The sequence below is a fragment of the Pholcus phalangioides genome, unplaced genomic scaffold (assembly GCF_987345545.1).
Source record: "Pholcus phalangioides strain wild (caught in Gottingen) unplaced genomic scaffold, Ppha-v1.0 ptg000007l_1, whole genome shotgun sequence".
Classification (NCBI taxonomy): domain Eukaryota; kingdom Metazoa; phylum Arthropoda; class Arachnida; order Araneae; family Pholcidae; genus Pholcus; species Pholcus phalangioides.
The window spans coordinates 64,874,604-64,900,453 of NW_028301600.1; the positions used below are offsets into that span (position 1 = coordinate 64,874,604).

The 25,850-nt window shown below is 34.4% G+C and overlaps 1 protein-coding gene across 1 annotated transcript in view; it reads left to right on the forward strand.

Annotated features, from left to right (window-relative positions):
- LOC149085630 (adenylate cyclase type 1-like) overlaps positions 1–25,850 on the forward strand; it is a 314,970-nt gene that overhangs the window by 230,292 nt on the left and 58,828 nt on the right. Inside the window, exon 6 of the mRNA XM_089233786.1 lies at positions 24,294–24,452. Within this exon, the coding sequence (XP_089089912.1) occupies positions 24,294–24,452 (159 nt within the window). The remainder of the gene's footprint in view (positions 1–24,293; positions 24,453–25,850) is intronic.

Here is a 25,850-nt window from a genome sequence, read left to right on the forward strand (position 1 = left end):
CAGTCATCACCGATCTTTAACGTTCTTCTCTGTTTTAAAGTCAATAATTTCCATAAAACAATGATATAATACTTTGAATCATTTTTTATTCCAATTGAAGTGCAGACATGATTACTTTAGAAATCAGTATTTTCCTATAGTGACAGTATTTTTCTTCGTAAGCTTACATCCCTGGAGGGACAGAGCCTGGGCCGTGACTGGTTTGTCAGTATTTTTCTTCGTAAGCTCCGTGGTGACTCAATCAGCATATATTTCATGTAAATATTTTTCTATCCTCTCACTAATTTACCGTAAACACGGGTTTTACTTCGGTTCACTTTTATAAAACTTTGTTTTTTCTTATGGTGGAAAAAACACTGAATACCAAGATTTAAGGTAGTTTTTAGATACTTCAAACCTTTCTCTAAAAGACTGTAATATAACATATCTACTTTCTATAATATTTTTATGAAATGAATTTTTATTTTATTTTCAGCCAAAGTAGCCCATAAGTTAAGATAACTTTGTCCCACAACAAATATTCCTATTTTAAAACACTGTAAAACACGCTTGAAGCAATGAAACCAGGGCCATAATTGGGATTTTTGCCGCTCCCACAACTTTAAAATTCGATAATTTTATAACACACAGTGTTCTTTGTTCCCACCTAAAACTGCCGCCTCCTAAATTTTGTCACGCTGGGCAGTTGCCCCCCCCCCCCCGTAGTTCTGGCCCTGAATGGAACCCACAGTTTTGGAAACAAAGTATTCTTACATATCAATACAAAAATACACTTTATTTATTCTTAGCTTCACTCATACTTCTTTATCAAAAAACGAAACGTTTACAAGTGAATAAAGAAAGAAAAACTAAACATCAGCCTTATTAGAAGGTATGGTCTTAATGGTACGGTACCTAAATATAATCTTTGCATGTCTTTTCTGAAATCAAAAAAATCTTTCATATTTCTTTGCTGTACAATATTCTCAGAAAAAGTTCTCTTTTCAAAAATTTTGAAGGCTTGATCACTCGTGCAATTTTATAGGCTCCATGCAATCTGTAATAATGCCAGTTTCTGCTACACTTACAAGCAGTCCTCAGTCCTGGAAAATATTTTTCCTTCCACACAAGCAACTACTGTAATATTTCCTTCTTCCAAAGTGTACTTTATAGAATGGGTTTCTACAGTTTTTTGGCGGAGTTGATTCCAATGACTCATTTTCCTAAACAGACTTGTTAGTTTTACCTCTACCATTTGCCTGTGTTGGCTCAAGCATTTTCCGCTACTTCGTTCCGCCCCCACCCCTCCTTTTTGGGACAAAGTAACCCATTTTTTGGAGTTACTAGTAGTTAGTATTTTTTATGAATGCATTTTATCAAAAAACCTTGGATAGTTCAACAGAAGCATTTTATATATTCATAATCAGGATGATATTGGCTTTAAAATTTGGTACTTACGTAAACTAATACATATACTGCCTTCCTTGCACAAAATGAAAGTTTGACATCAACCAAACACGTGTATTTAATACAGGGGCGTAGCCAGAAATTTCGTTCGGGAGGACCACTTTCATTTCGGGGGGGGGGACCAAAGTGATAGAACAATAGATTTGGCCATCTTTTTCCCGGTTATTTTTTCGGTTATTTTCTCACATTTTGATGGGGGGGGACCAGATCCCCAGGTCCCCCTCGCTATGTCCTTGATTTAATAGAGTTATGAAAACAGAGCACTGCTGCGACCTAACGGTGAATATTAGAACACTATTGAAGGTGGGCTTGCCTAACTAGTACTACGGCGTGGCGAAATCAGCGGTTGCTGTGTGAACCTGAAGAAACCAACTTGTAGTACGCATGTTTCAATCTTTTTTTTTTTTTTCGTCTTGGGATAAAGTAACATGTCAGAGCCAAAGTAGTCCGTGTTTACGGTACCGTAATTTCGGGAAGAAACGCCACTATGTTGCGAAAAATCACGTAAAAGAATTCGAAACTCCTCAGAAACGCAAATTTCTTTCCACTTTTTAAATTTAATCTAAATGTATCCATCTGGATTAAAATCTAACTGATTGAAGTCGTTGTTGCAGAAATCATTTCTGGAATATTTTTAGTACATATACATAACTAGCTTAGGATTGTTAGGAAAAATATTAGGAAAAGTTTTCGAAAAAAAATGCTCCTAAACATCGCATTAACAGAACACCACATGCCTAACAATAAAATATCCACGTATGTAAACAAATACAAATTTATGATATTTGTTTTCGTCTTGTAATGTTCGCTCTGTAGAGGCATTAACGCTATCTTCTTCAGTGGACTAATATATTCTAAATATATTCTAAATATCGAGGAATCAATAAGATGTGTGTGTATAGTGAATTTTCTTTCATGTTATTTTTTTTCAAACTTGCGCATCCCAAGACGACTATAATGGAGAATTACCGAACATAAAAATTATGTATCACTTATTTTCCTATTTGATAGATATTGTTTTAATAATTAGATTGATGATTTTCTCATCGAATTTTATAACCAGATCGGAAGATATGTACATAGGGAATATAGGAAGTGCAATAATTATGGAATATCATCGGTAATATGGAATACTGGGTTTTTTAGCCTTCATATATAGCCGCCTACTGAAAAATTGATAAACTGCTTCAAAATACCCCTATGATACTCACTCAATGTCGCTTGGTTGTCACCAACGTCGCGGCTGCCATAGGAAAATATTTGTTTTTCAATTTCCAGAAATATACTCTAACGAATTTTTAAAATTTTTTTTTTAATTATTTGCTGTTACCCGCGTCTTCGCTCGCGTAGATTTGGTAATCTGAAAATTACTCGGCGTTGATTCGCCGTGTAGGATTTGAACCTATCATGATCCCCTTTGTCGCTGAATTTTTAGAAATCCCGTCTTAGTGGGTGTCTATATTATAAAATATTATACTGACCGAATTTTGTATTTATAGTTTCAGTGGTTTCAGCTCGTTGTCATGATTACCCCGTATGAACTTTCACCCGCCTTATGACCAACTTAGAGGTTGAAATTTTAAAAGTCCCTCCTTAGTGAGTCTTCACATCATAAAATAAAACAAATGACTAAATTTCATATTTGCAGCTTCGACGATTTCATCTCCGTGACTATTTCTCTATGTAACCTTTGAATCCCCTTACGAGGTCGAATTTCAAAAATCCATTCTTCGTTTTTACGTCATTAAATAAAACGACTCACCAAATACATAATTATAGTTTCAGCGGTTTCGGCTCGGCGTGATTACTCTATGTAACCCTTTAAACCCCCTTATTATTCCCCTTAGGGGTTGAATTTCAAAAAAAACCCTTCTTAGTGAGTCTTTGGACCATGGAATAAACTACTAACAAAATTTCATAAATATAGCTTCAGTGGTTTCAGCTCGGCGATGCTGAATCAGTCAATCAGTCAGTGAATCAATCAGTGAATCCGTGAGGGCAAAAGTTATTTTATTTGTACAGATTGTGAATGAGTGCCTAAACATTCGAAAGCACAACGAACGTCGCTGTACAATATTCTCAGAAAAAGTTCTCTTTTCAAAAATTTTGAAGGCTTGATCACTCGTGCAATTTTATAGGCTCCATGCAATCTGTAATAATGCCAGTTTCTGCTACACTTACAAGCAGTCCTCAGTCCTGGAAAATATTTTTCCTTCCACACAAGCAACTACTGTAATATTTCCTTCTTCCAAAGTGTACTTTATAGAATGGGTTTCTACAGTTTTTTGGCGGAGTTGATTCCAATGACTCATTTTCCTAAACAGACTTGTTAGTTTTACCTCTACCATTTGCCTGTGTTGGCTCAAGCATTTTCCGCTACTTCGTTCCGCCCCCACCCCTCCTTTTTGGGACAAAGTAACCCATTTTTTGGAGTTACTAGTAGTTAGTATTTTTTATGAATGCATTTTATCAAAAAACCTTGGATAGTTCAACAGAAGCATTTTATATATTCATAATCAGGATGATATTGGCTTTAAAATTTGGTACTTACGTAAACTAATACATATACTGCCTTCCTTGCACAAAATGAAAGTTTGACATCAACCAAACACGTGTATTTAATACAGGGGCGTAGCCAGAAATTTCGTTCGGGAGGACCACTTTCATTTCGGGGGGGGGGACCAAAGTGATAGAACAATAGATTTGGCCATCTTTTTCCCGGTTATTTTTTCGGTTATTTTCTCACATTTTGATGGGGGGGGACCAGATCCCCAGGTCCCCCTCGCTATGTCCTTGATTTAATAGAGTTATGAAAACAGAGCACTGCTGCGACCTAACGGTGAATATTAGAACACTATTGAAGGTGGGCTTGCCTAACTAGTACTACGGCGTGGCGAAATCAGCGGTTGCTGTGTGAACCTGAAGAAACCAACTTGTAGTACGCATGTTTCAATCTTTTTTTTTTTTTTCGTCTTGGGATAAAGTAACATGTCAGAGCCAAAGTAGTCCGTGTTTACGGTACCGTAATTTCGGGAAGAAACGCCACTATGTTGCGAAAAATCACGTAAAAGAATTCGAAACTCCTCAGAAACGCAAATTTCTTTCCACTTTTTAAATTTAATCTAAATGTATCCATCTGGATTAAAATCTAACTGATTGAAGTCGTTGTTGCAGAAATCATTTCTGGAATATTTTTAGTACATATACATAACTAGCTTAGGATTGTTAGGAAAAATATTAGGAAAAGTTTTCGAAAAAAAATGCTCCTAAACATCGCATTAACAGAACACCACATGCCTAACAATAAAATATCCACGTATGTAAACAAATACAAATTTATGATATTTGTTTTCGTCTTGTAATGTTCGCTCTGTAGAGGCATTAACGCTATCTTCTTCAGTGGACTAATATATTCTAAATATATTCTAAATATCGAGGAATCAATAAGATGTGTGTGTATAGTGAATTTTCTTTCATGTTATTTTTTTTCAAACTTGCGCATCCCAAGACGACTATAATGGAGAATTACCGAACATAAAAATTATGTATCACTTATTTTCCTATTTGATAGATATTGTTTTAATAATTAGATTGATGATTTTCTCATCGAATTTTATAACCAGATCGGAAGATATGTACATAGGGAATATAGGAAGTGCAATAATTATGGAATATCATCGGTAATATGGAATACTGGGTTTTTTAGCCTTCATATATAGCCGCCTACTGAAAAATTGATAAACTGCTTCAAAATACCCCTATGATACTCACTCAATGTCGCTTGGTTGTCACCAACGTCGCGGCTGCCATAGGAAAATATTTGTTTTTCAATTTCCAGAAATATACTCTAACGAATTTTTAAAATTTTTTTTTTAATTATTTGCTGTTACCCGCGTCTTCGCTCGCGTAGATTTGGTAATCTGAAAATTACTCGGCGTTGATTCGCCGTGTAGGATTTGAACCTATCATGATCCCCTTTGTCGCTGAATTTTTAGAAATCCCGTCTTAGTGGGTGTCTATATTATAAAATATTATACTGACCGAATTTTGTATTTATAGTTTCAGTGGTTTCAGCTCGTTGTCATGATTACCCCGTATGAACTTTCACCCGCCTTATGACCAACTTAGAGGTTGAAATTTTAAAAGTCCCTCCTTAGTGAGTCTTCACATCATAAAATAAAACAAATGACTAAATTTCATATTTGCAGCTTCGACGATTTCATCTCCGTGACTATTTCTCTATGTAACCTTTGAATCCCCTTACGAGGTCGAATTTCAAAAATCCATTCTTCGTTTTTACGTCATTAAATAAAACGACTCACCAAATACATAATTATAGTTTCAGCGGTTTCGGCTCGGCGTGATTACTCTATGTAACCCTTTAAACCCCCTTATTATTCCCCTTAGGGGTTGAATTTCAAAAAAAACCCTTCTTAGTGAGTCTTTGGACCATGGAATAAACTACTAACAAAATTTCATAAATATAGCTTCAGTGGTTTCAGCTCGGCGATGCTGAATCAGTCAATCAGTCAGTGAATCAATCAGTGAATCCGTGAGGGCAAAAGTTATTTTATTTGTACAGATTGTGAATGAGTGCCTAAACATTCGAAAGCACAACGAACGTCGAAGATTTCATTTCTTTATGCCATCCTCATTTTTCAGCAGGCGAGTCTTTCTGTTTAGACGGCACGCTGTTCTTTTTTTTCTCAAAAATGGTGTGTCGGATTTTGTGGAATACCAATTATCATTTGAGTTAGGCCGTGTACCCTCTACAGCACTGTCATACGCAAAGCCCCCCCCCCCAAGACGAGATTATAGTTTTATTTTGCAGGAAAAAACGTAACCCCCAACTTCAGAAGAAAATAAAAATTGAACCCCCCCCCCCTTCGAGAAAATTCTGCGTACGTCTGTGCTCTACAGCAGTAGCTCTCAACCTTTGGAAGCCTGTGGCCCGGTTGATTTCCTTTTTGTGAGTGAAAAGCTCGGTCATACATACGATTAATGGACAGAGCCGCAACTAGATGTTCGGTCACCCGGGGCAAGTGTGCATTTTGGCACCCCCCTTGTAATGTTGAAATAGAGGTTTGAGAGTAAAATTTGCGCCCCCTCTGGTTCAGCGCCCGGGGCACGAGACCCGCCTGCTCCCCCCCCCCCCCTAGTTGAGGCCCTGTTAATGGAAAATAAGTGAGGAAAAATAAAATAGTGAATCACTCATGGCCCGCTTTGAGTGACGGCAGGCAGGCACGAATCCAGGGCGATGTGTCGGGAGGGGCAAATTAAGTAAGTTCTTTGAATCATCCTGTACTTTACGTTACAGACAAATTTTCCCCATGTCATTCTCCTCTCGGGAGGGGCGATCCTTCTTATCCCCCCCCCCCGACTGTATCCATGTCTGAGTGAATACAGACATCTTCAGCTTTAAATGAGCTAACACACACAGGCATACTCAACTGTGAATAAAGCCGAGGCACACGCTATATCTTCAGCTTTGAATAGAGCGAGGCAGATATCTTCAGGTTTGAATGGTGCGAAGGCAAATATCTTCAGCTGCGAGTGGAGTAGAGGTGGACGGATCCAGGGCGATGTGTCCGAGAAGTGACGTGCTGCGTAGGTTCATTGGATCATCCCGTATTTTACGGGACAGACAAATTCACTCCATATTATTCGGCTCTTGGGAGGAGGATCTACGCCCCCACCCCGGATCCACGCTTGATGGCACGGCCCGGTAACGGCTGTTGAGAAACAGAAGATTGTGCAAAATATCTCTTCAAGAAGGGAAGTTTTATAAGATAGAATATATAGGAAAGGCCTGGGAAAATATTTTTTTTCTTCGGGCCCACCTTGACTGTCCTACTACTTCACCAAACACCAACTCTGGCCATATCGATATATTGCAATTTACTGCCATTAGTGAGATGGGGTTGGAAGTGAAGGCGCTGTCTATCGGTGGTCGCCTCGAGTTCGTTAGGGAAAATAGCCTTGACTGTCCTGAGGCAGAGATGGAAGATTGTATCTGTGGCTTTTGTAAATGGATTATAGTATTTAAATATTCATATATAAATCTTTAATTTGTGTGTGTGTGTGTGTGTGTGTGTGTGAGAGAGAGAGAGAGAGAGCCCTCTCACCCATATTCCACTATATCATAATATTCCCCAAATATCATTTTTATAAATACTATTCTCTCGGACATGATATTTCTTTTTTTTTAATACTGTATCATACATTTGTCAATGGAACGACAAGAATCTAAATTTCATATAAAAAATATAAAAAAAACAAAAATACTGGTTTCTATCGTTTTTTAAATCGAATAATCAAAAAAATAAAAATTGCATTCCATAATCTTCGTACTTTTCAATGTTAACTCAGTAGATTACATGTGGCTATATGCATTCACACGTGGGTATACTCGTATCTATTGCATGATATTCTGACAGATTTATTGCATTATTTTCTTCTTGAAGAAACACGTAGCGTTGTTTATTTTTTGTTGTTACTTTGATTTTTGTTGTTTTTTTATGTGTGGTGTGTGCTTGTCGTTGAGTGTTTCTTGCAGTGTCTTCTTCACCCCGTTGACTGACCCACTTGGGGGAAAGATGTGCTCATTCGACTCCTGGAGTATCTCGATTCAGCGGCGCCAGGAATCGATCCACAGTTTTCTTGTGCGAGTGTCTCGGTGGCTCTCCAACCACTTTCTCAATGTGACCCCTGGTCGTTTCTTATAAAGTTCTCAATTCGAGATCGGGTGTATTTTATAGCAATTCAGAATTTGCACCTAAGTTAAGGGGTGTCAAGGACGCTTTAAGTCGAATTTTCAAAAATGACTTCAAAAAATATTTCATTCAATTGCAAATACAATACCAAAAATTTCGTGTCAATCGGTTAATTTGTTCTTTCCTAATGAAAGAAAGAAGAAATAATGAATTATTGTGTAAACGTGCATAAGGAAAAACACTTTGAATGCCTTTGAAGGCGATTTTCTCAGATTGCAATTTTTGAGCTTACGAAATATAAGATAAAAAAAAAACTGCTGCCCCAAAAATTCTGAAATTTTGCAGAAATGTTTATTCGACGTGTGTTAGTAAAATGAACTTCGAATTTGAGTAATTAGAAATATTTTTTAAAAAAATGTTGAATTTAGATTTTTGAAATTTATATATTTTTTCAAATTTAAAAAATTCGAAAATTCTAACAAATAGTCAGATATCCAAGTTCATGGTCCATTTTACTAACACATGTTGAATAAACATTTCTGCAAAATTTCAGAATTTTTGGTGCAGTAAATTTTTTTTTAAAGTTAAAAAAAAATGTATATAAGTTAAATTTTTTTTAACTTGAATCTGCAATCTGAGAAAACCACGGTCAAAGGGTTTTTGACCGTGGTTTATATACATTTACACAAATCAGAAACCAGAGGGGCAGGGTGGCAGTATCAGGTGGGAACAAAGAACACCGTTATAAAATTATAAAATTTTAAAGTTGTGGGGGGGGGTAGCAAAAATTCTAGTTACGGTTTCCCTGCATTTACACCATAATTCATTACTTTTTTCTTTTATGTTAAAAGAACAAATTAACCGACTGACACGAAATTGTTAGTATTTTATTTGCAATTGAATGAAATATTTTATGAAGCTATTTTTGGAAATTCGACTTCAAGGCTCTTGACACCCCCGTAACTTCAATCATAGGAGAATAAAAAAAACACTTTTTTTCACACTATTTTTAAACTGCTTCTTTTCACAACGTTCTTATACGGCTTCGTGTGATTATTTTACTGTACAGTAATATCCCGAAGTTACGCGATATGTAGGACCGAAAACAAGGGTGTAAGTCAAGTTCGCGTAAGTCGGGGTGCAATTTTGCATATATAAATATATTAAAACGATAACACACACGAATATATTAAATATTAGTTAATGGGAACATATATTTTCAAAATAAGGGCGTTGTATATATTTTTCGCTCGTTTCGACATTAATACTTCTAAGCAACTCCTAAACATTCGATAACAACTCTTGTGAGTTGTTCATGTAATTTCTATAATTACTAGCAGAATGGCTCAAAGGTACAAGTGTCTCTTATTTCTTGACAAGCCAAGCAAGAACGATTTTTTACCCTTGCATTTTGCAGGGAAATACCGCGTGTGGAGGAGACATATTGCTGTGCATTCTTCAACAATGATGGAAAAATAAGTCGGCAGACAATAAATGACGTTTCTATGCTATTCAAATCATATACATAGTGTGTTTTCTGAAGTGCATTCATTAATAATATGCAATTAACTTTATAATAAGTGCAAGTGCATTAGTTTTGTTTAATAAGCGCAAATATTAACAATAATTTTTTTTGTCACGTAATAGCATTCAGGGTACCTCATTTGCTTGATATAACCCATCAAAAATTTTCTCCTCTAGATATTTCATTGCTTGCCAATTAAAGGGTAAATTACAGAAAATTTGTTCTCTGACAAACAAAAATTCATAGAAATATTCTTATTTAAAATTTTAAAAAATTAGGATTGAAAAATTCGCTAAAACTCAAATTTGAAAAAGAGGTTACTTTTTAGTAGGTAAATAATTTATATGTGTATTTGTTGTTGTATAGACCATATTTCTAACTGGTGTTCCGTGAAACCCAGAGGTCGTGCAAAATCTTTTCCAGAAGTTTCGCGGTATCAAAAGTTGCGAAGGTTTTTATTGGTGTTACAATAAAGATATTGGGGAAGTATTAATCTGTTTGGGTTCCGTGGAAGAGTTTCGTAACCATCAAGGTAGGGTTTCCGCTCGAGAATTCCCACCCGCCCGTTTTCGGGAATTTTTAGCGATTTCCCGTTCCCGAAATCCCGAGAAAAATTACCGGGAAATCGGAAAAATTACTGTTGTGGTACATTAATACTGATAATTATTATAAAATATTTAAAAAATCAATGGGAATATTTGTTTAAAATTTAATTAATGTTCTTTACCTGTAGCATAGCATTGCTTAGAAAAGAGATATGGGGGCTGGAAAAAGAATATATTGAAAAAGAAAACGTCGAGGGCAGGGGACTTCCAGTTTGTGTTAACTGTACCAGCAACCCTGGCCTACTATGAAATCCTTGTGACCACGATCCGCCTTTAAAAAAACCGTGATGTACAAGAGGGGGGAAAAATCACTTTATGCAGCTGACGCTACAAATCTCAAACGTTTAGACGCAGTTTAAAATGCAGAATTCTCGAATGCTTATTATTATTATTATGTGTTAGTGGGTATGAATCATTATATTTATCAGTAATGATTAAGAGTGATGTGTAAGCATAATTGGAATGAAGTAATCTTAAAGCTGTATATGCAAGTTGGAATTAAAACTATACAAAAGTAAGCCATTCTTTTTTTCCTTTGATAACTGTAGGAAAATGAAAGAAAATAAAGTTTCATGCTGCGTAAATTTAATTTAATCGGCAACAAGAAAAACAGAGAATCGTATAAGCTTTTCGTATCCTGGCCAAACTGCAATTAGGACCTGGTACCAGGGCCTCCACTAGGAGAGTCGAGCACACAAGTATGACTGCCAATTCACCCTTCAACACAAAAATTTGTACACCGTCTACATTTAACTATATGGATCATTAATATTATATAATAATTAGAGTTCGGAAGTTTAGACACTAAAAATGGTCGAAATAGGCAGGCAAAAAGGTACTTAAAATACCTAAAATAGGCAATAAAAAAAGGCATTTATAATTTTTGGAAGGAAGGAAATATAACTAAAAACTAAGATATGAAGGGGGTCCAACAACTAGCTGAAAAAATAAATTTGCACTTGATCCATGTACCGTTTTAATTATGGTTTATAATAACTGCATTATTATCCAAGTTAAATTGATTTTAAGCCCAAAATAAAGTATTTGAGGTCCCTCGGGTCAATTTCAGGGCCATCATTACCAGACGGAGGGCCCAAAGAGAAAATTCTCTGTGGGGTGCCTTCGAGTTGCGAATAATTCTCGTTTATTTGATGTGTTATTTGGAATAACCACTATCATTTCTATAGTTGATACATAGCTACCTTGTTCTATTGTTATAAGAAAAAAATTACTTTTTTTTTATATTCCCTCATACGGATGCGGGACTCCTCCAAGAATGGGATCCTACGTGGCCGCATTTGTCTCTTACCCCTGAGGGCGACTCTGGTGAATTTAATCAAATTAATTACCAAAAAATACAAAAAACATAAATAAATAGCTATAGTTGTTTGCAGTGAAATTTATGGTGTTAAAAAAACAAAATCAAAATAAAAGGGACCCCCAGAGCCCTGTCTTCTCCTACCTTGCCTTGTGTGAGTCATGACGTCAACTGATGACCTCTTAGGACTAGAACTCCTTAATACAATATGAAGGCGTCTTACTTAGGACAATCATCGGTCAACTATACACATACAATGCCGTTCAATGCTTGAGCGAGACATATAACGTGAAACATGTGGAGAAACAAATTTCTAATTTTCCTCCGCTTTTCTAAAAGTGGACTACGTTCATCTGAAACAAAATTATTCACGTCTAACATCAGTAGGTCAAAGCAAAGTTAATGAATGCATGGCAACACCAAGTTCCCTATCTCTCAGATCGTTTTAAATTTTTTAAAATCGTTTTAAAACAGCCTGATTTACTCGCGTTTAAATCGGGCTGGAAGGACTAGGAGGGGGGGAGAAATTTTCTGATGATAATTGATATTGAGTAGGGAAAATTTTTTAAAAAGCATTTCTTTTTTGTTCTCAATGCTCAAAATATCCAAGTTTGCATATTATGTCCTCTGAAATGCACCACTAAACTAAAAACTATGTAAAAATAGGCATTTATGGCATTTTGCCTGAACTTCAGGGCTCTACTAATAATATAAATAGAATGATAATATATTATTAATCAATTATGAAATTTGGGATTCGTGTCATGAAAAACATCGTGTAATTGGCGTTGTGTGGCGCATAAATCCAATATTTTAAGTTTAAAAAGTATAGACTAAGCGAGGCCGAAAAACGTCGTATAAACGGAAGGAGTCGTATAAATGAGGTTCAAGTGTAAATAAGTGATTTCGGGAATTTTCAGGAAATTCGATTTCCCGTTCCCAATTCCCGAGGGCTTCAAAATATCGGGAATTTGGAAACCCTACATTAAGGGTTAAGGCGTAACCATAAAGTTAAAACGTTGGAATCTCTGGTATAGACTATACGTGTACGTATGTATATGTGTGTGACTAAGGCTATAAATTCAACCGTAATTTTTGCCCCATAAATGAGTAGACTGTATCACAAATATCGTTCTTCATGTTTGAAAAAGAAAAATTTACTAACGTTGAAAAGTTTTGGACAGTGCGTTTATAATCATTCAATTTATTCATTTATTCAAAATATTCTGTGAAAAGAAATTCTGTTACTACTTTAGATTCATTTAATTCTATTCAGTGTTTTGAGGAGCCTTTGAATTAAGTAACGGATCAAAATCTTGATAAATCTTAATAATCTTAACGGAACGTAATCTGAAAATTACTCGGCGATGATTCGCCAAGTAGCATTTGAACCTATCATGATCCCCTTTGCCGCTGAATTTTCAGAAATCCCGTCTTAGTGGGTGTCTATATTATAAAATATTATACTGACCGAATTTCATATTTGCAACTACAACGATTTCGCCTCAGTGACGATTGATCCATGTAACCATTGAACCTCCATCCCTTAGGGGAATTAATTTTGAAAAGTCCCTTCTTAGAGTGAGTCTCTAAATTACAAAGTAATAATACTGACCAAATTTCGTATTTATTGCTTCGGCGGCTTCGGCTATGCGTGATTTCCCTATACATGTAACATTTGAACCCCATTATGACCCATTTAGGGGTCGAATTTTAAAAAAAAAAAAACTCTTCTTAGTGAGTCTGGAATAAAACTACTGACCTATAATTTCATAAATATAGCTTCAGTCATTTCGGCTTGACGATGATGAATAAGTGAATCAATGAGTCAGTGAATATGACAATCAGTCAGTGATTATGACAATCAGTCAGTGAATATGACAATCAGTCAGTGAATAATGTGATTATGTTATTTTATATGTATAGATAATGGTGTGTATGCTGAAATACATAGTAGTAACCAATAAATTATAGTTCCCCCTGAGACTGTTATTTATTTATTTGGTTTTTTTTCATCCTTCTCATCCTGGAATTTATGATTCATAAGATTCCAATACTTCATGTAAAACAAAAAATGTTTCAAGTATCTAAAATCAGTCGATTTTGTCTTTATACTTGTCTAAGACGAAGAATGTGTGTGTATAATCAACTCCGTACGTCTCACTATCATCTCCGGTTTACAGCTGAAGCGGAGTACTCTTCCCCACTCGAGTTGTATAAAGCTTCCTGAAATATTCTTGCGAAAGGGAACAAGCATTCCATCTGAATTCTTTTCGTTCTTTTCCAAGAATTCAGGCTTTCCGTGTTTGATGGGTATATAACTGTGGCAGCGCAAGGCCATTAAAATACGCAACGGTGCCTTGACTATCCGTAGTATTTTGTAGAAGTTATTGCAAGTCTTCTTTCGCTTGGTTGTCTAATACTCTGAGTTCAGAAATTTATGCCCTTGGTTTTCAAATTTGTTTTCCCCAACTTACATACATACATTAGTTTTCAGTGAGAACTGAGGTTTTTTGCTTTTCTTTTTGGTTATTCGATTAAAACTGTAATTCATTCATACATCGAGTTTTCCCCGTTTAAATCGGTGAAAGAAGTTTCCAATGATTACAATTGCAAATTGGTGATGAGATTCATTATACAGGGTGTCCTGTAAGTGCTAATGCGGCTTTTATCTCATCAACCTTCCATCATACAGGTATAGTTTAATTTTAAAAATGCTCAAAACACGTTCAAAAATTACCCCGCACCAGTTTTGAGAGTAAAAATACAGTGTGTCACAAAATAAGAAATCTAAATTTTTATACGGTCCATTTTTCTTCTATCTTCCAATTAGGAAGTTTCTAAGTGCCGAGATATTCGAATTCAAAAACGAGAGAAAAGTTGGGAAAGAATATACAGGGCAACAACTTCCTAATCGGAAGTTAGAAGACAGGAGGACCGTATAAAAATTTAGGTTTCTTATTTTATGACACACTGTATTTTCACTGGTGCAGGGTAATTTTAAGCTGAAACTGCCTAGAAGCATAATTCCATTCAGAAAGAGGATCCAAATAACGTGTAGACCTTAGATACGTCATTCACATTACAAAGGGTTGTATAGTTATTGAAATAAAAAAATTAACTTTTTAATTGGTCGCGCTGTCCTAAAACACCCAATTGAAAAGTTGTTGCCCTGTTTCTTCTGAGACCAACAAAAAGAAACCCACGTTTATAAGTGATATCTACTGATATATTTAATTCCAAAAATCGGAGGAAAGTTGGGAAATTACAGCAAATACTAACGGACAACGCTTCTTTCCCCTACTTTTATGCTGTACTTACCTCAAATTTTTGAATTCAAACATCTCTGTGAATATTGCACTTATAAACGTGGAAATTTTCTTTGTTGGCCTAAGGAGAGACAGGGAAACAACTTCCTAATTGGGTTTTTGAAGACGGGGTGTCCGTATAAAAAGTTATTTTTTTATTTTACAGTAACTATAAAACCCCTTACAATATGAATGTGACGTATTGGAAGTCTACATGTTATTTGGATACATTTCTTTTGGAGGTATGCCTCTAGGATCAACGAATAGTTCGCCAGTAATTTGCGGCCTAGGGATTCCTTACTACCCTGTATATTTCATTTATTTCACGCGCCTATTTACTAGATTTAAACAAATACAGGATTAGGTTACGAAATAAGGGCTGTCCGCTGGAAGCAATTTAATATGCTAAACATAAAAATTTGTCAAAAATCGGAATTTCTTTATTTCAATATTTTTGTTTTTTTTTTTGTTTTTTAGAAATTCAGTTAGTTACCTTATGTTAGCCAGTGATTCCGAAATTTCTTTCTATTTTGTTTCCTTTAGGAAGTGGGGGAAATATCTAAGAGTGGGTTTCACTCCCAAATGGTACTGGGGGCAAGGAGGGGGCTGATACTTTCCAAATACCGAAAGTGCTGGTTACAGGGGGAGACAATAAATTTTGGTCTTTAATTCCATAAATTTCAGTTCAATTAAATTTGAAATTGAATCACCAGTTCTCGTTAAATCAACTTTTGGCCCTCGCCAAAAAATTTGATAGAAATGCTGATTATTATACGTTTGACCCCTAACTGTCAAACATGTTTCGGGAAAATGCATAAAAAAATGGAAGTCTTTTTTCCTTGTTTGATTTCATGCATTATATAAATAAAAAATAAACTAAATTTGCCCTTTAAGGTGAAAAGAAAAACCAATTTTTCTCGTCACAAAAAAACCGTATAATATCACAAACATTATTTTCAGTTGCTTAAACCCAGTTCGGGGGACACAGGTAAGGTTTTAAATATGGTCATTCATCTAGAATGTTATGTATGAAAATAATAATTTAAGACATCTAATAGGTTTTGTCAAATATATAAAATCATTTTACAAATTTGAAAATTTTAATTGAACTTTAATCGGACTGATCAAATTGATTATATAACTCAACTACAATTTTTAATTGAAGTTTAGCAATTGATTGATTAATCGGACCCAGTGTTATCCAAACATATAATTTTGAAGAGTAATTTCACTCCTCTCCAAATTTTAATGGATATTTTTGCAAAAAGATGGGTATTTTCTTCTTTATCAATGAGAAATATCTCTGCTAAAAAAATTACGTGGAGGAGTGAAATTTGAAGTTTGACGCGTGAATCACGCATCTAGATGAGTATAGGCGAACACTGATCGGACCAGCAATAAAAATTGCAAAAAATTAGTGAAACCATTATTGTGTTTACTGTATACTTCAAAAATGTTTTATTGAAAAGCGAAACGCGAAACCTATCCAAACCAAAAACTTATTTTGAAGATATCTCAATTTTGTTGTTTTAAAGACTATTGAAGCGTGGTGGACTCTCTATAGAAATGAAAATTCTTTTTGTCTACTGTCTTCAAAAATGTGTGAACGATCAATCACATTTTGGTTTTCACGTGCTTCTCTGGACACACACAACATTCTCTTTCTATTTATTCATTTATCATTTTTATTTATTCATTTATTGAGCTTTTACTATACTCTTTCATCTCATTCCTACACTTTGCAGCATTCGCATCGCACCCCGACATACAATGAAACATAGTATTAAAATAACTTCCGGTAAAATCTATTTTTGGTATGGGACAAATGGAAAAATTCTTTTTTTTCGGAATATTTAAATAATACAGTTTTAAAGAAATCAGTTAGAGAAGAGCTAAAAATTTAAACGGTGATCATCTTGTTTTTTAAATTCGGAATATCAAATAATAATATAAAATTGATATTTTTCATTTCCGATATTGCAGACATTATTCATTTAACAAATAATTTCTAATAAATGTTTATTTATAAAATAAAAGAAAATCTCATACACTTATTTCGGGGAAGCTGATAAATTTCATCGTAGGTGAATGCGGTGCTAACGTCATGTTCACTAATATCTTTAATCACCGCTGCACGGTATTCCAAAAAAAAAATTACAGGTGGTTTTTGTAGTCCTACGCAGGAGTGTTGTTTTTCCTTCAGGCTAATCATATTACTTAGAAATGAATTTGAGGGGGGAACTTATGAAATAAAACACCAAGCTTATTTACGTATCATATTTTCTTCTATTTTAGTCATATGCGTGGGAATGACAATAAAAATATTCGAACGATACTCTCTTTCCACGTCATTCTTCATCTCTTCACATTTTGTTGAAAATATTCCGTTTCTTCCGAAATCCATGACTTTCACCACGGTTTTTTTTTTTGTATGAAAGTGGTATTGAAAGTATACCTTCATCGATGTTGTGAATTTCATTTCCTAGTTCCAGACATCTTGCTTCTTTATTTTATGCTTTTTTTCATTTTCTCTTATGGCTGTTTAACGTATTCTTCTCATAGAGGGATAGATGATAGTAAAAGAAAGTAAGTATGTGGGTTTAGTGTGCTCTTGTTCTCTACATATCCTACAGTTTTAAATTAAATTTGGCGTAGCCTACAAGAAAGAACTTCCCGACAAAAGGACTTGCTTCCTCTCATTTTTTCCTGAGCGTAAATTTGCGGAATAGGTTTACGGTATTGGCTTAGAAGGAACGTTTCATCCTATGTATGTGTGTATATATATATATACATCTTTAAAAAAAACATCGACTAACTTTAAACCCATTCCGTAGGGGGTTTCCATTGTCATCTGCTTTATTCTTCGTGGAAAGCTTTCTTCGGAGTTTTCTATCCTTTTAAAAACTTTTTTTCCTCGGTTAGATGAGTAGCCTCCGTTGTGACATTGGAGCGAATATCATTTTATAATACATATTTGCGTGAATATAAATTCTAAAATTTTCCCCAAACTCATCTGGACGGCAGTCGAGTGGGTGGCAGAAGCCGTTTTATTCCCGACCGAAATAAAAACCGTAGTATTCTCGACCGAAGCCACGGGGGCATGAAATGGAGGATAAAATGAAGGAGGACATAGCAAAAAGTGATTTACAACACCCAACGCTTCAAAAATACAGTATCTCAGGGACGCTCGATTAAAGGACTGATAGCGGCGAATGGTTTCCGTTGAATTGAAAGTTTGTTAGATCCGATTTTTTTTCGAACTCTGAATATCATCATTATTTCACTGCGAATGAGTTCGAATTCGGACATGGATGGGTATATTTATTTCTCAGGACATGGATCTCTTGAGAAAACACACAAAAGGTTATATATTCCTTATTACTTTTCAAAAAAACAATTAATAGTTATTACAATTAATCTTTTTCGTAATATTAAGTTATTTAGAAAATTGACTTCCTTTTCCAAAGATGAATAGTAATTCATAGTGAGACTATTTTGACTAATTTTATCATAGTGGGACTAATTTGACTAATTTTATCATAGTGGGACTAATTTGACTAATTTTAGCATAGTGAGACTAATTTGACTAATTTTATCACAGTGGACGTTGAATAAAATATATGTCAGTTTTCTTTGGGGAAAATTATTTTTTCATCAATTACTTTGGAAACTAGTTTGAGAAGGACTGTACCTATTTATTTTATTACAAATATTTTAGTTCAACAGATTTGGTTTATTGATATTGCAGAATATATACTAACTGATAAGTAATATTTTTTTCTTTTATTATGGAACATTTCTACATATCAGAAGAGATTTCTCTTAAATAACTCTCATAAGGCCCGTTTACATAGGAAATAGAGTAATCCAGTTTAAAACCAGGTTCAAGGATTTTCGCTAGAACCCGTTTACATGGACCAGCATTTCAACCCCACTTCATTGAAGTCGTCAGAGGTTTGCGCATGCAAAACTTATGGGGAAGGAAGTTACAGCCCTCAAAGATCCGCAAAAAAGAGGGCAAAGCCTGCTCCCCATTTTTTCCCTACTGAGAAAAAAAGTCGTCAAGCAGGTAACAGAACTTCCAATGCTACTGCAATATCGCATGTGTAAATGGGGCTATATAGTGAAGGTATAATTATATAGCGCACTTTGTTTCTGCTCGATGTCTAAAATCGGATTATGGTCAATGTGTGTAGAGTTGTAACTAGAAACAAAAATTTACTGTCTCTCGGGTCAGGTACCCATTTTGGTGCCTCTTTCTTCGTATTTCTGAACGGAAAAAGAATAACATTACCGTCCTTTCTGGTCGTAGGCACAAGGCCCATCTGCTCCCCTTTATAGTTGCGGCTCTGATTCTGTGGATGATATATCTTTGCCTTTCGAAATTGGTTTTAACCCTTAAATGCTTAAATTCTAATTTTATGTTAATTATTCTTTCAATTTAAGGGTTTAAAAAAATTTCTAATAATTTTTTTTGTAACATTAAAATACATAAATGAGTATGTGTTATGTGTGTTATATATATATATAGAGTGTATAGGTAGCAGGGCGCACGGCATTTTACTGGCAAACCATTGATCCTAGAGGAATACTTCCGATAAGAAAAAGTATCCAAATAACATGCAGTACTCGGATATGTCATTCATGCGGGAATTGGTTGTATGGTTATTAAAATTTAAAAAAAAAAGTTTTATATATGTACCGTGTTCAAAAACCCAATCAGAAAGTTTTTGCGTTGTCTCTGTCGATGCGGACGAAAAAAAATTCCACGTTGCTACGTGCAATATTCACTGAGATATTCGAATTGGAAAAATGGAGAAAAGTTGGGGAAAAACAGCTTTAAATGCGGATAAACTGTTTTACCCGCATTTAATACTGTCAAAGGTTACCTCTAGGATCAACGGTTCACCGGTAAAATGTCATGCACCCTGTATATACATCCATTTCCTTTTTTTTTTTTCAAAAAAATATGTGCAAAATATAAATTTATGCGTGTGACATTAGCAATATATATACGATTGTAAAAAAATGTTTTGTACGTATCCAAGGCTACTCATTTAAGATTTAAACTGTTAGTGTGATTATATTCCGGATGTGAATGATTTCGTGAAAAAAAGGTTATGTAGAAATACAACCACTGAATATATATGATTGTGTTTAAAAAATATTTTTCATGTATATAAAATGAAAACAAGTTCTCTTCAAATCCTGGCATTTTGCACTGAAAAATTTGTACCGATATGATTAAATAGTGCATAGGAGCATAGTGATTGAATATCGCACTATTGCGAAGTTCAATAAACAGTATTTTATTACGTGATGAAAATTTTTCGAATACGTATATTTTTATTTCGTACGTACGACACGTGTGATTCGTAACAGCCTCTGGGATGAGAGGATAAACTACAAATGTCAAACAATTTTAGTTGAAAATAACAAAACATCAATATATTCTCCGAAAGATTAAAAACGACGAATAAAATTATTGAAATATTATTCATTTTTTAAATTTGAATTCCATTCAATGGATATAAATTTCTAGATTTCTTTTAATCTATAAAAATTGTTATTTGAAGTATATTTCAAATACGAGATTATAAAATATGGTTTATAACTTTTTCTCTGCTTCAAAAATAAGACATTATTTTTAATCAGCGATGTATTTGGAAAGCAAAAGCAAAGAGGGATTTAAACCTCGAGGTCTCCCAATAGAATTTATATGCTATTCTCTGAACAATAATTGAGATTATTCTGAAATTTCTATTGACGTCGAATTTTCACGATTTATATTTTTTATGTATAAATACGTATCTTATCTATAGGTATCTAATAGATATTAGTCCCAAATTTCGGGAATAGAAATGGTATAAACAAAATCATTTTTTCATACCCTGAAGTAGAGGTTCACGTGATTGCATAGTAAGAGAGGAAAAAAATCACATATTTCTTCTGGATATTTACTTTCCTTGCTGAATTTTTTATTTATCTAATAGTTTCTTCAATTACATAATGATGTGCGTATTTGCGATTTTATTACGAGATATCGAATGGCCAAAATTTGGATGTGACCCGGGAAGAGAAAAAAATCCTTCCATTTTGTGAATAATTCAACATATAATCTTGAATTATTCATAGTTTACCAAGCCGTCGGTTATTACTTGGTGGAAAAGGATGGATCTTTGCAAGATGTAATATTTCTTTACATTATGGCTTTGCCTTTGATTCGTAGCAGGTTTTCTTTTGGAATGCTATGCAGCAAGAACGCCTTCAATTTATGGGTTCGGCGATTATAGGCTAATGATGCTTTAAAAGGTGGTGTCACAGCCGGAAGTTGGATGAAGCGACGGGCGCCATAAATCCTGTTCCTGCTACTTTCAGGAAATGCATGCAAAATGCATCTTTTGCAAATAGTTTCCCAACCCGCTTTAGATATCATGCAAGATTATGAGAATAGCCTCCGCCCCCCCCCTCTTGTATCATAACTTTTCGCTCTTCTTTCTCCTTATGATCAACTACCTGTCTTTTATGAGTTCGAAAGACCGTAAAAAAATTTTGGCTTATGCATATGTGTATGTTTAGAACGGCATATGATTTTCTTATCCTTGCGTGCAAAAATGAAGTAAGAGTAATATAATGGAAACAAAAACCAGGAGTGAGTGACTATAAAATGATGATAACGATTTCAATAGGAATTATGAAAGTTCTTCAAATCGTTTTTATCGTTTGAAGAATATGTTACGAAGCTACTATGAGACAAACGACAGAATATTATAATATTCTAAAAAAAAACCATTGTTTTCCATGAATTTTCGAATGTCAAACTAAAATATAATGTACGACGGTTTCGAATAGGAAAACAATAATGATTATGAATATTTTACAATACTCTCTCATACTGATTCTAAAACCAATTAATATTTTTTGAGACGATACTGAAATATATAAATTAATTGTGGTTTTGATAACTGAAACTGGGTAACATGAACGAATGGCGTTGTTATAAAAAGCAGTCTTTAATTAGGCAATGATAATAATGATCAGGGCCGCAACTTGATGCTTGGTCGGCCGTGACAAGAACGCATTTTGGCGCCCCCTTGTAATGCTGAAGGAGAGGTTAATGGGTGAAAGTTTTGCCCCCTCTGGTTCGGCCAGACCCGTCTGCATCTCCCTTCCCCCCCCCCCCCTGAGTTGTGATGAAAATGATATTAACATTTTTCATTGATTATATGACCCTGGTTAGCTCCCAGTGTGATCGTGTTCTAACAATATTTCTGAAATTCGAATGTAAGAAAAACCAGCTGTGTGCATAAAGTTTACAGAATGAGGTTCCTTATGTGAAGTTATGATTTGGTTTATCTGGACATAATAACTTTTAATACCCAAGCGTATAACAGGTGTAATCACTGTTGTTGTGTGTGTGTGTGAAAAAAGTGTTTTCAGAAAATTTTGACGTCTATAAATAAAAATATGGTTATGGCAATTTTTACGTGAATGCTCACAAATTTTGAAAGCTTAAGAAACATGTTTCTCACGCGTTCATGTTTCTTATAGTTTTTTAACGTGAATTTATTTTTTTATTTTATTTATTTAGTACATACAAACCTGTGAAAGGCCAAAAGTGTCTGACTCCACTAGGTGCACAATACAAACAATCAATGGAAATGGAAAGAAAAAGCAGGGATATCAGTAAAAAAATAAATTGATCAGACATACGAACATATGTAGACGGGAAAAATACTTTAATAATGACACTAATTAATATGTTTAAAAAAATCCCCGAATACATAACAAACAATAAAATACACATGTATATACAAATAAAATACACATGTATATACAAATAAAATACACATGTATATACAAATAAAATACACATGTATATACAAATAAAATACAATATATGGTAAAATATAAAATTTAAGAAAAACTGCATGTAATTTTAAATCAAAATAAACAAGAAAAAAAAATAAACTTCAAAATAACTTCAAAAAAGTATCTCTATTTCATGTTTCGATAACATGCGATGACTTTGGAACTAGAACTTCGCAGCGACATCTCTCGAGTGGTTATCAAACTACTTCTAAAATAGTGATTTTCGTGTATATGGCGGTCTTTTTTATTTTCACCCCGCGTCTAAAAATTCTATTAGAAAAAACTTTTCTTCATTAATTAGAGGTATAATTTTTCCTTTTCGAAATTCAGATTTGTTAATTTATTCGAACACTGATCGACCCAATTTCTTTTCTTTTTTTTTTCAAATTATAATAAATTCTGACAATGCCATTAGGATAAATTTCGCAACTCAGTTTCTTTCATACTAGAAATTAAACATCTGAACTGAATGTGTTTAATTAAATAAACATAATTCTAATGTTTTGACATCGGTTTGTTATATTCATCAATTATTACAAACATTACAGTGATACAGAGGCGGATTCAACGTCGGGCGCACCGGGCACGCGTCCGGCACCCTGCCTTCTAAAGGGCCCCAAAAATTAAAACTCCCCACTTATTCCAATTTAAGGGGCCCAATATTTTCTTTTGCGCCCGGGGCCTCAGCCGACTTTAATCCGCTACTGCAGTGATACCTCGTCTAACGAAAGTTTACGAATTTTTCAGCTAACGTAGAGTTTTTTTGGTTTTTGTGCCACGGCAAGCGAATGTAGATTCGGCTAACGAACGTTTTAATTCATATGGATGCATGCGCTAACATAAAACAGCTACGTCATGAGCAAACTTTTCGTGCCAATCATAACGAATCTGATGAACAACTGCTACTTGAGCCAGACCAATTTATTGACACCTCGAGATTGCTTTCCAGATATATATATGTGTATACCCATCTTTCTTACAGAAAATTTTGAGCCATTTCATGCAAAATGAGTGATTAAGCTAAGAAAAAATGTATTTTAAAAAAAGTCGTGAACTTGAATGGTTTCAGTGCATACGGTAAGATTCTCAATATCAAACTAAATAGTCTGGACATTCTAGGAACTTATCTTTTCCATCTGCATATGTGTGAGAGAGAAATCAGCTGACTATATCACATAGCACATCACCTCACAAACTTTTTTTTCACCGTGGCTCACAAATCCGACTGCATAGCATATATAGTGCAAAAGAAAAATATGTTCAGTTTTTCATTTTTCTTCAAATTCTCCTTTTTCCAATTGTGAATTTGTTTATCTCAGCCTTCGGTCAGCATTTCCCAGAACGAATTGAACGATGTTACATAGAAACAAAAATGGCGTTTCGACTAAAAGATTTGACCTAATGAATGTAGTTCGGGGACGAATTATCTTGTTTAGCCAAAATATCACTGTATATGGATATTTCCAATTCATACCACTTTCTTATATTTTATCATTTTCCCCATAGATCTGTCGTTGAAGCTACTGACGTGCATCTTAATATGAGAGTTGGCATACATTCTGGTAGGGTTCTATGTGGAGTTTTGGGCCTCAGGAAATGGCAATACGATGTCTGGAGCAATGACGTTACGCTTGCAAATAACATGGAAGCAGGTGGTGAACCTGGGTAAGTTTTGGAAAGCTTCGATTTTGCAATGTCGACGTATCTTATAAATGTGATCGCGACAGAATTTTCAAGAGTATATTTGAGAAAAACTATGATATCAGGATATATGGTCCAATATTGTAAAGATAACTAAAAGCAAGAGTTCTACTTATCTCAAGGAGAAAAAAAGAATATCGTATTGTGTACGTTAACAAATTGCTGAGAGATATGAATTTAAACCTGCCTCTTCTTCCATTCTAAACAATCTTTGAAAAATAAAATTTATATAAACAGAATATACCCGAAAGAGCTTGATAAAAATGAAATATTCACTCGAGCATTCTTATAAGTGCTGATGTTTGCTTAACCAAGCGTGTAATTTATACATTTCTCTAGAAGATGATGCTTAACCTTTTTCACATTCCTCTGACTATCAATGAATATGTAGTATAATTTTTCAAGTCTATCACAAGTGTACAATAATATCATGGTCGCACGTTGATTCCTAAATAATAAGTAAAAAAATTGCAAACTGTATTTCGCACAAAAATTATTTTCAAAGTTAAAAATTACAAATAATTCAAAAACAGTTATAGTAGATATATTATGATGTCGAATTTATTCTAAATTTCTACTTCCAAAACTGTAATTAGTATTAAATCATTTACCTAGTCTATGAAAATAGTTTTTTAAGATACTGATTGATATTTGAAAAAGTTCATGTTTATCTATCATAATTAATAGAATCGAATATAAAAATAGATTAAAATACCTAACGCGATGAGAGCTTCTTTTGTTAACCTCTCTTCCGATTCTTTTCTCAGATCTCTTTTAATTATAATTTTTTCCCCCTGGACTTGCTCGAGGCTGGATAATATGAAGAAATATCTTGTTTATAGTTCAAAATATCATCCAGTAATGTACACACACTCGCAGCACTTAGTGTATTCAGAAAACCCATTATATTTCTAGAACAATAGGGCATTATTGTTCGGTGATTTCCAATAATATTGCGTGCGATGACGAGTTTTAAAAAGCAAGTTTACCAAAACTAAGACGATAATGAATTGAATAATAATGAATGCATCAATTTTTGGGGTGGTTTCTCATTCAAAATAGCTCTTATTCTTTCATGTTCTTTATCGTGGTTTCTTTTCCGCTTATGTGGTCGCAAGGGAATGGAGGGTTGAGATATTTATCATAGAGAGTTTTTTTAGTTATAAAATGTGGGGGGGGGGGAATCCTATTTCCTAGTCCACCGTTTTGGCTGGTGTGAAAACTCTTTTGTCCACGGAATCTTCTATCTAGAGAATTCCTAGCAAATACCAAGGAAAAACGAAGAAGCTGAGAGAGTAGGGCGTGAAAAAAAAAATGTTAAAAAATATCAAACTAAGAGAGAGGCCATGAATTGAAAAAGTA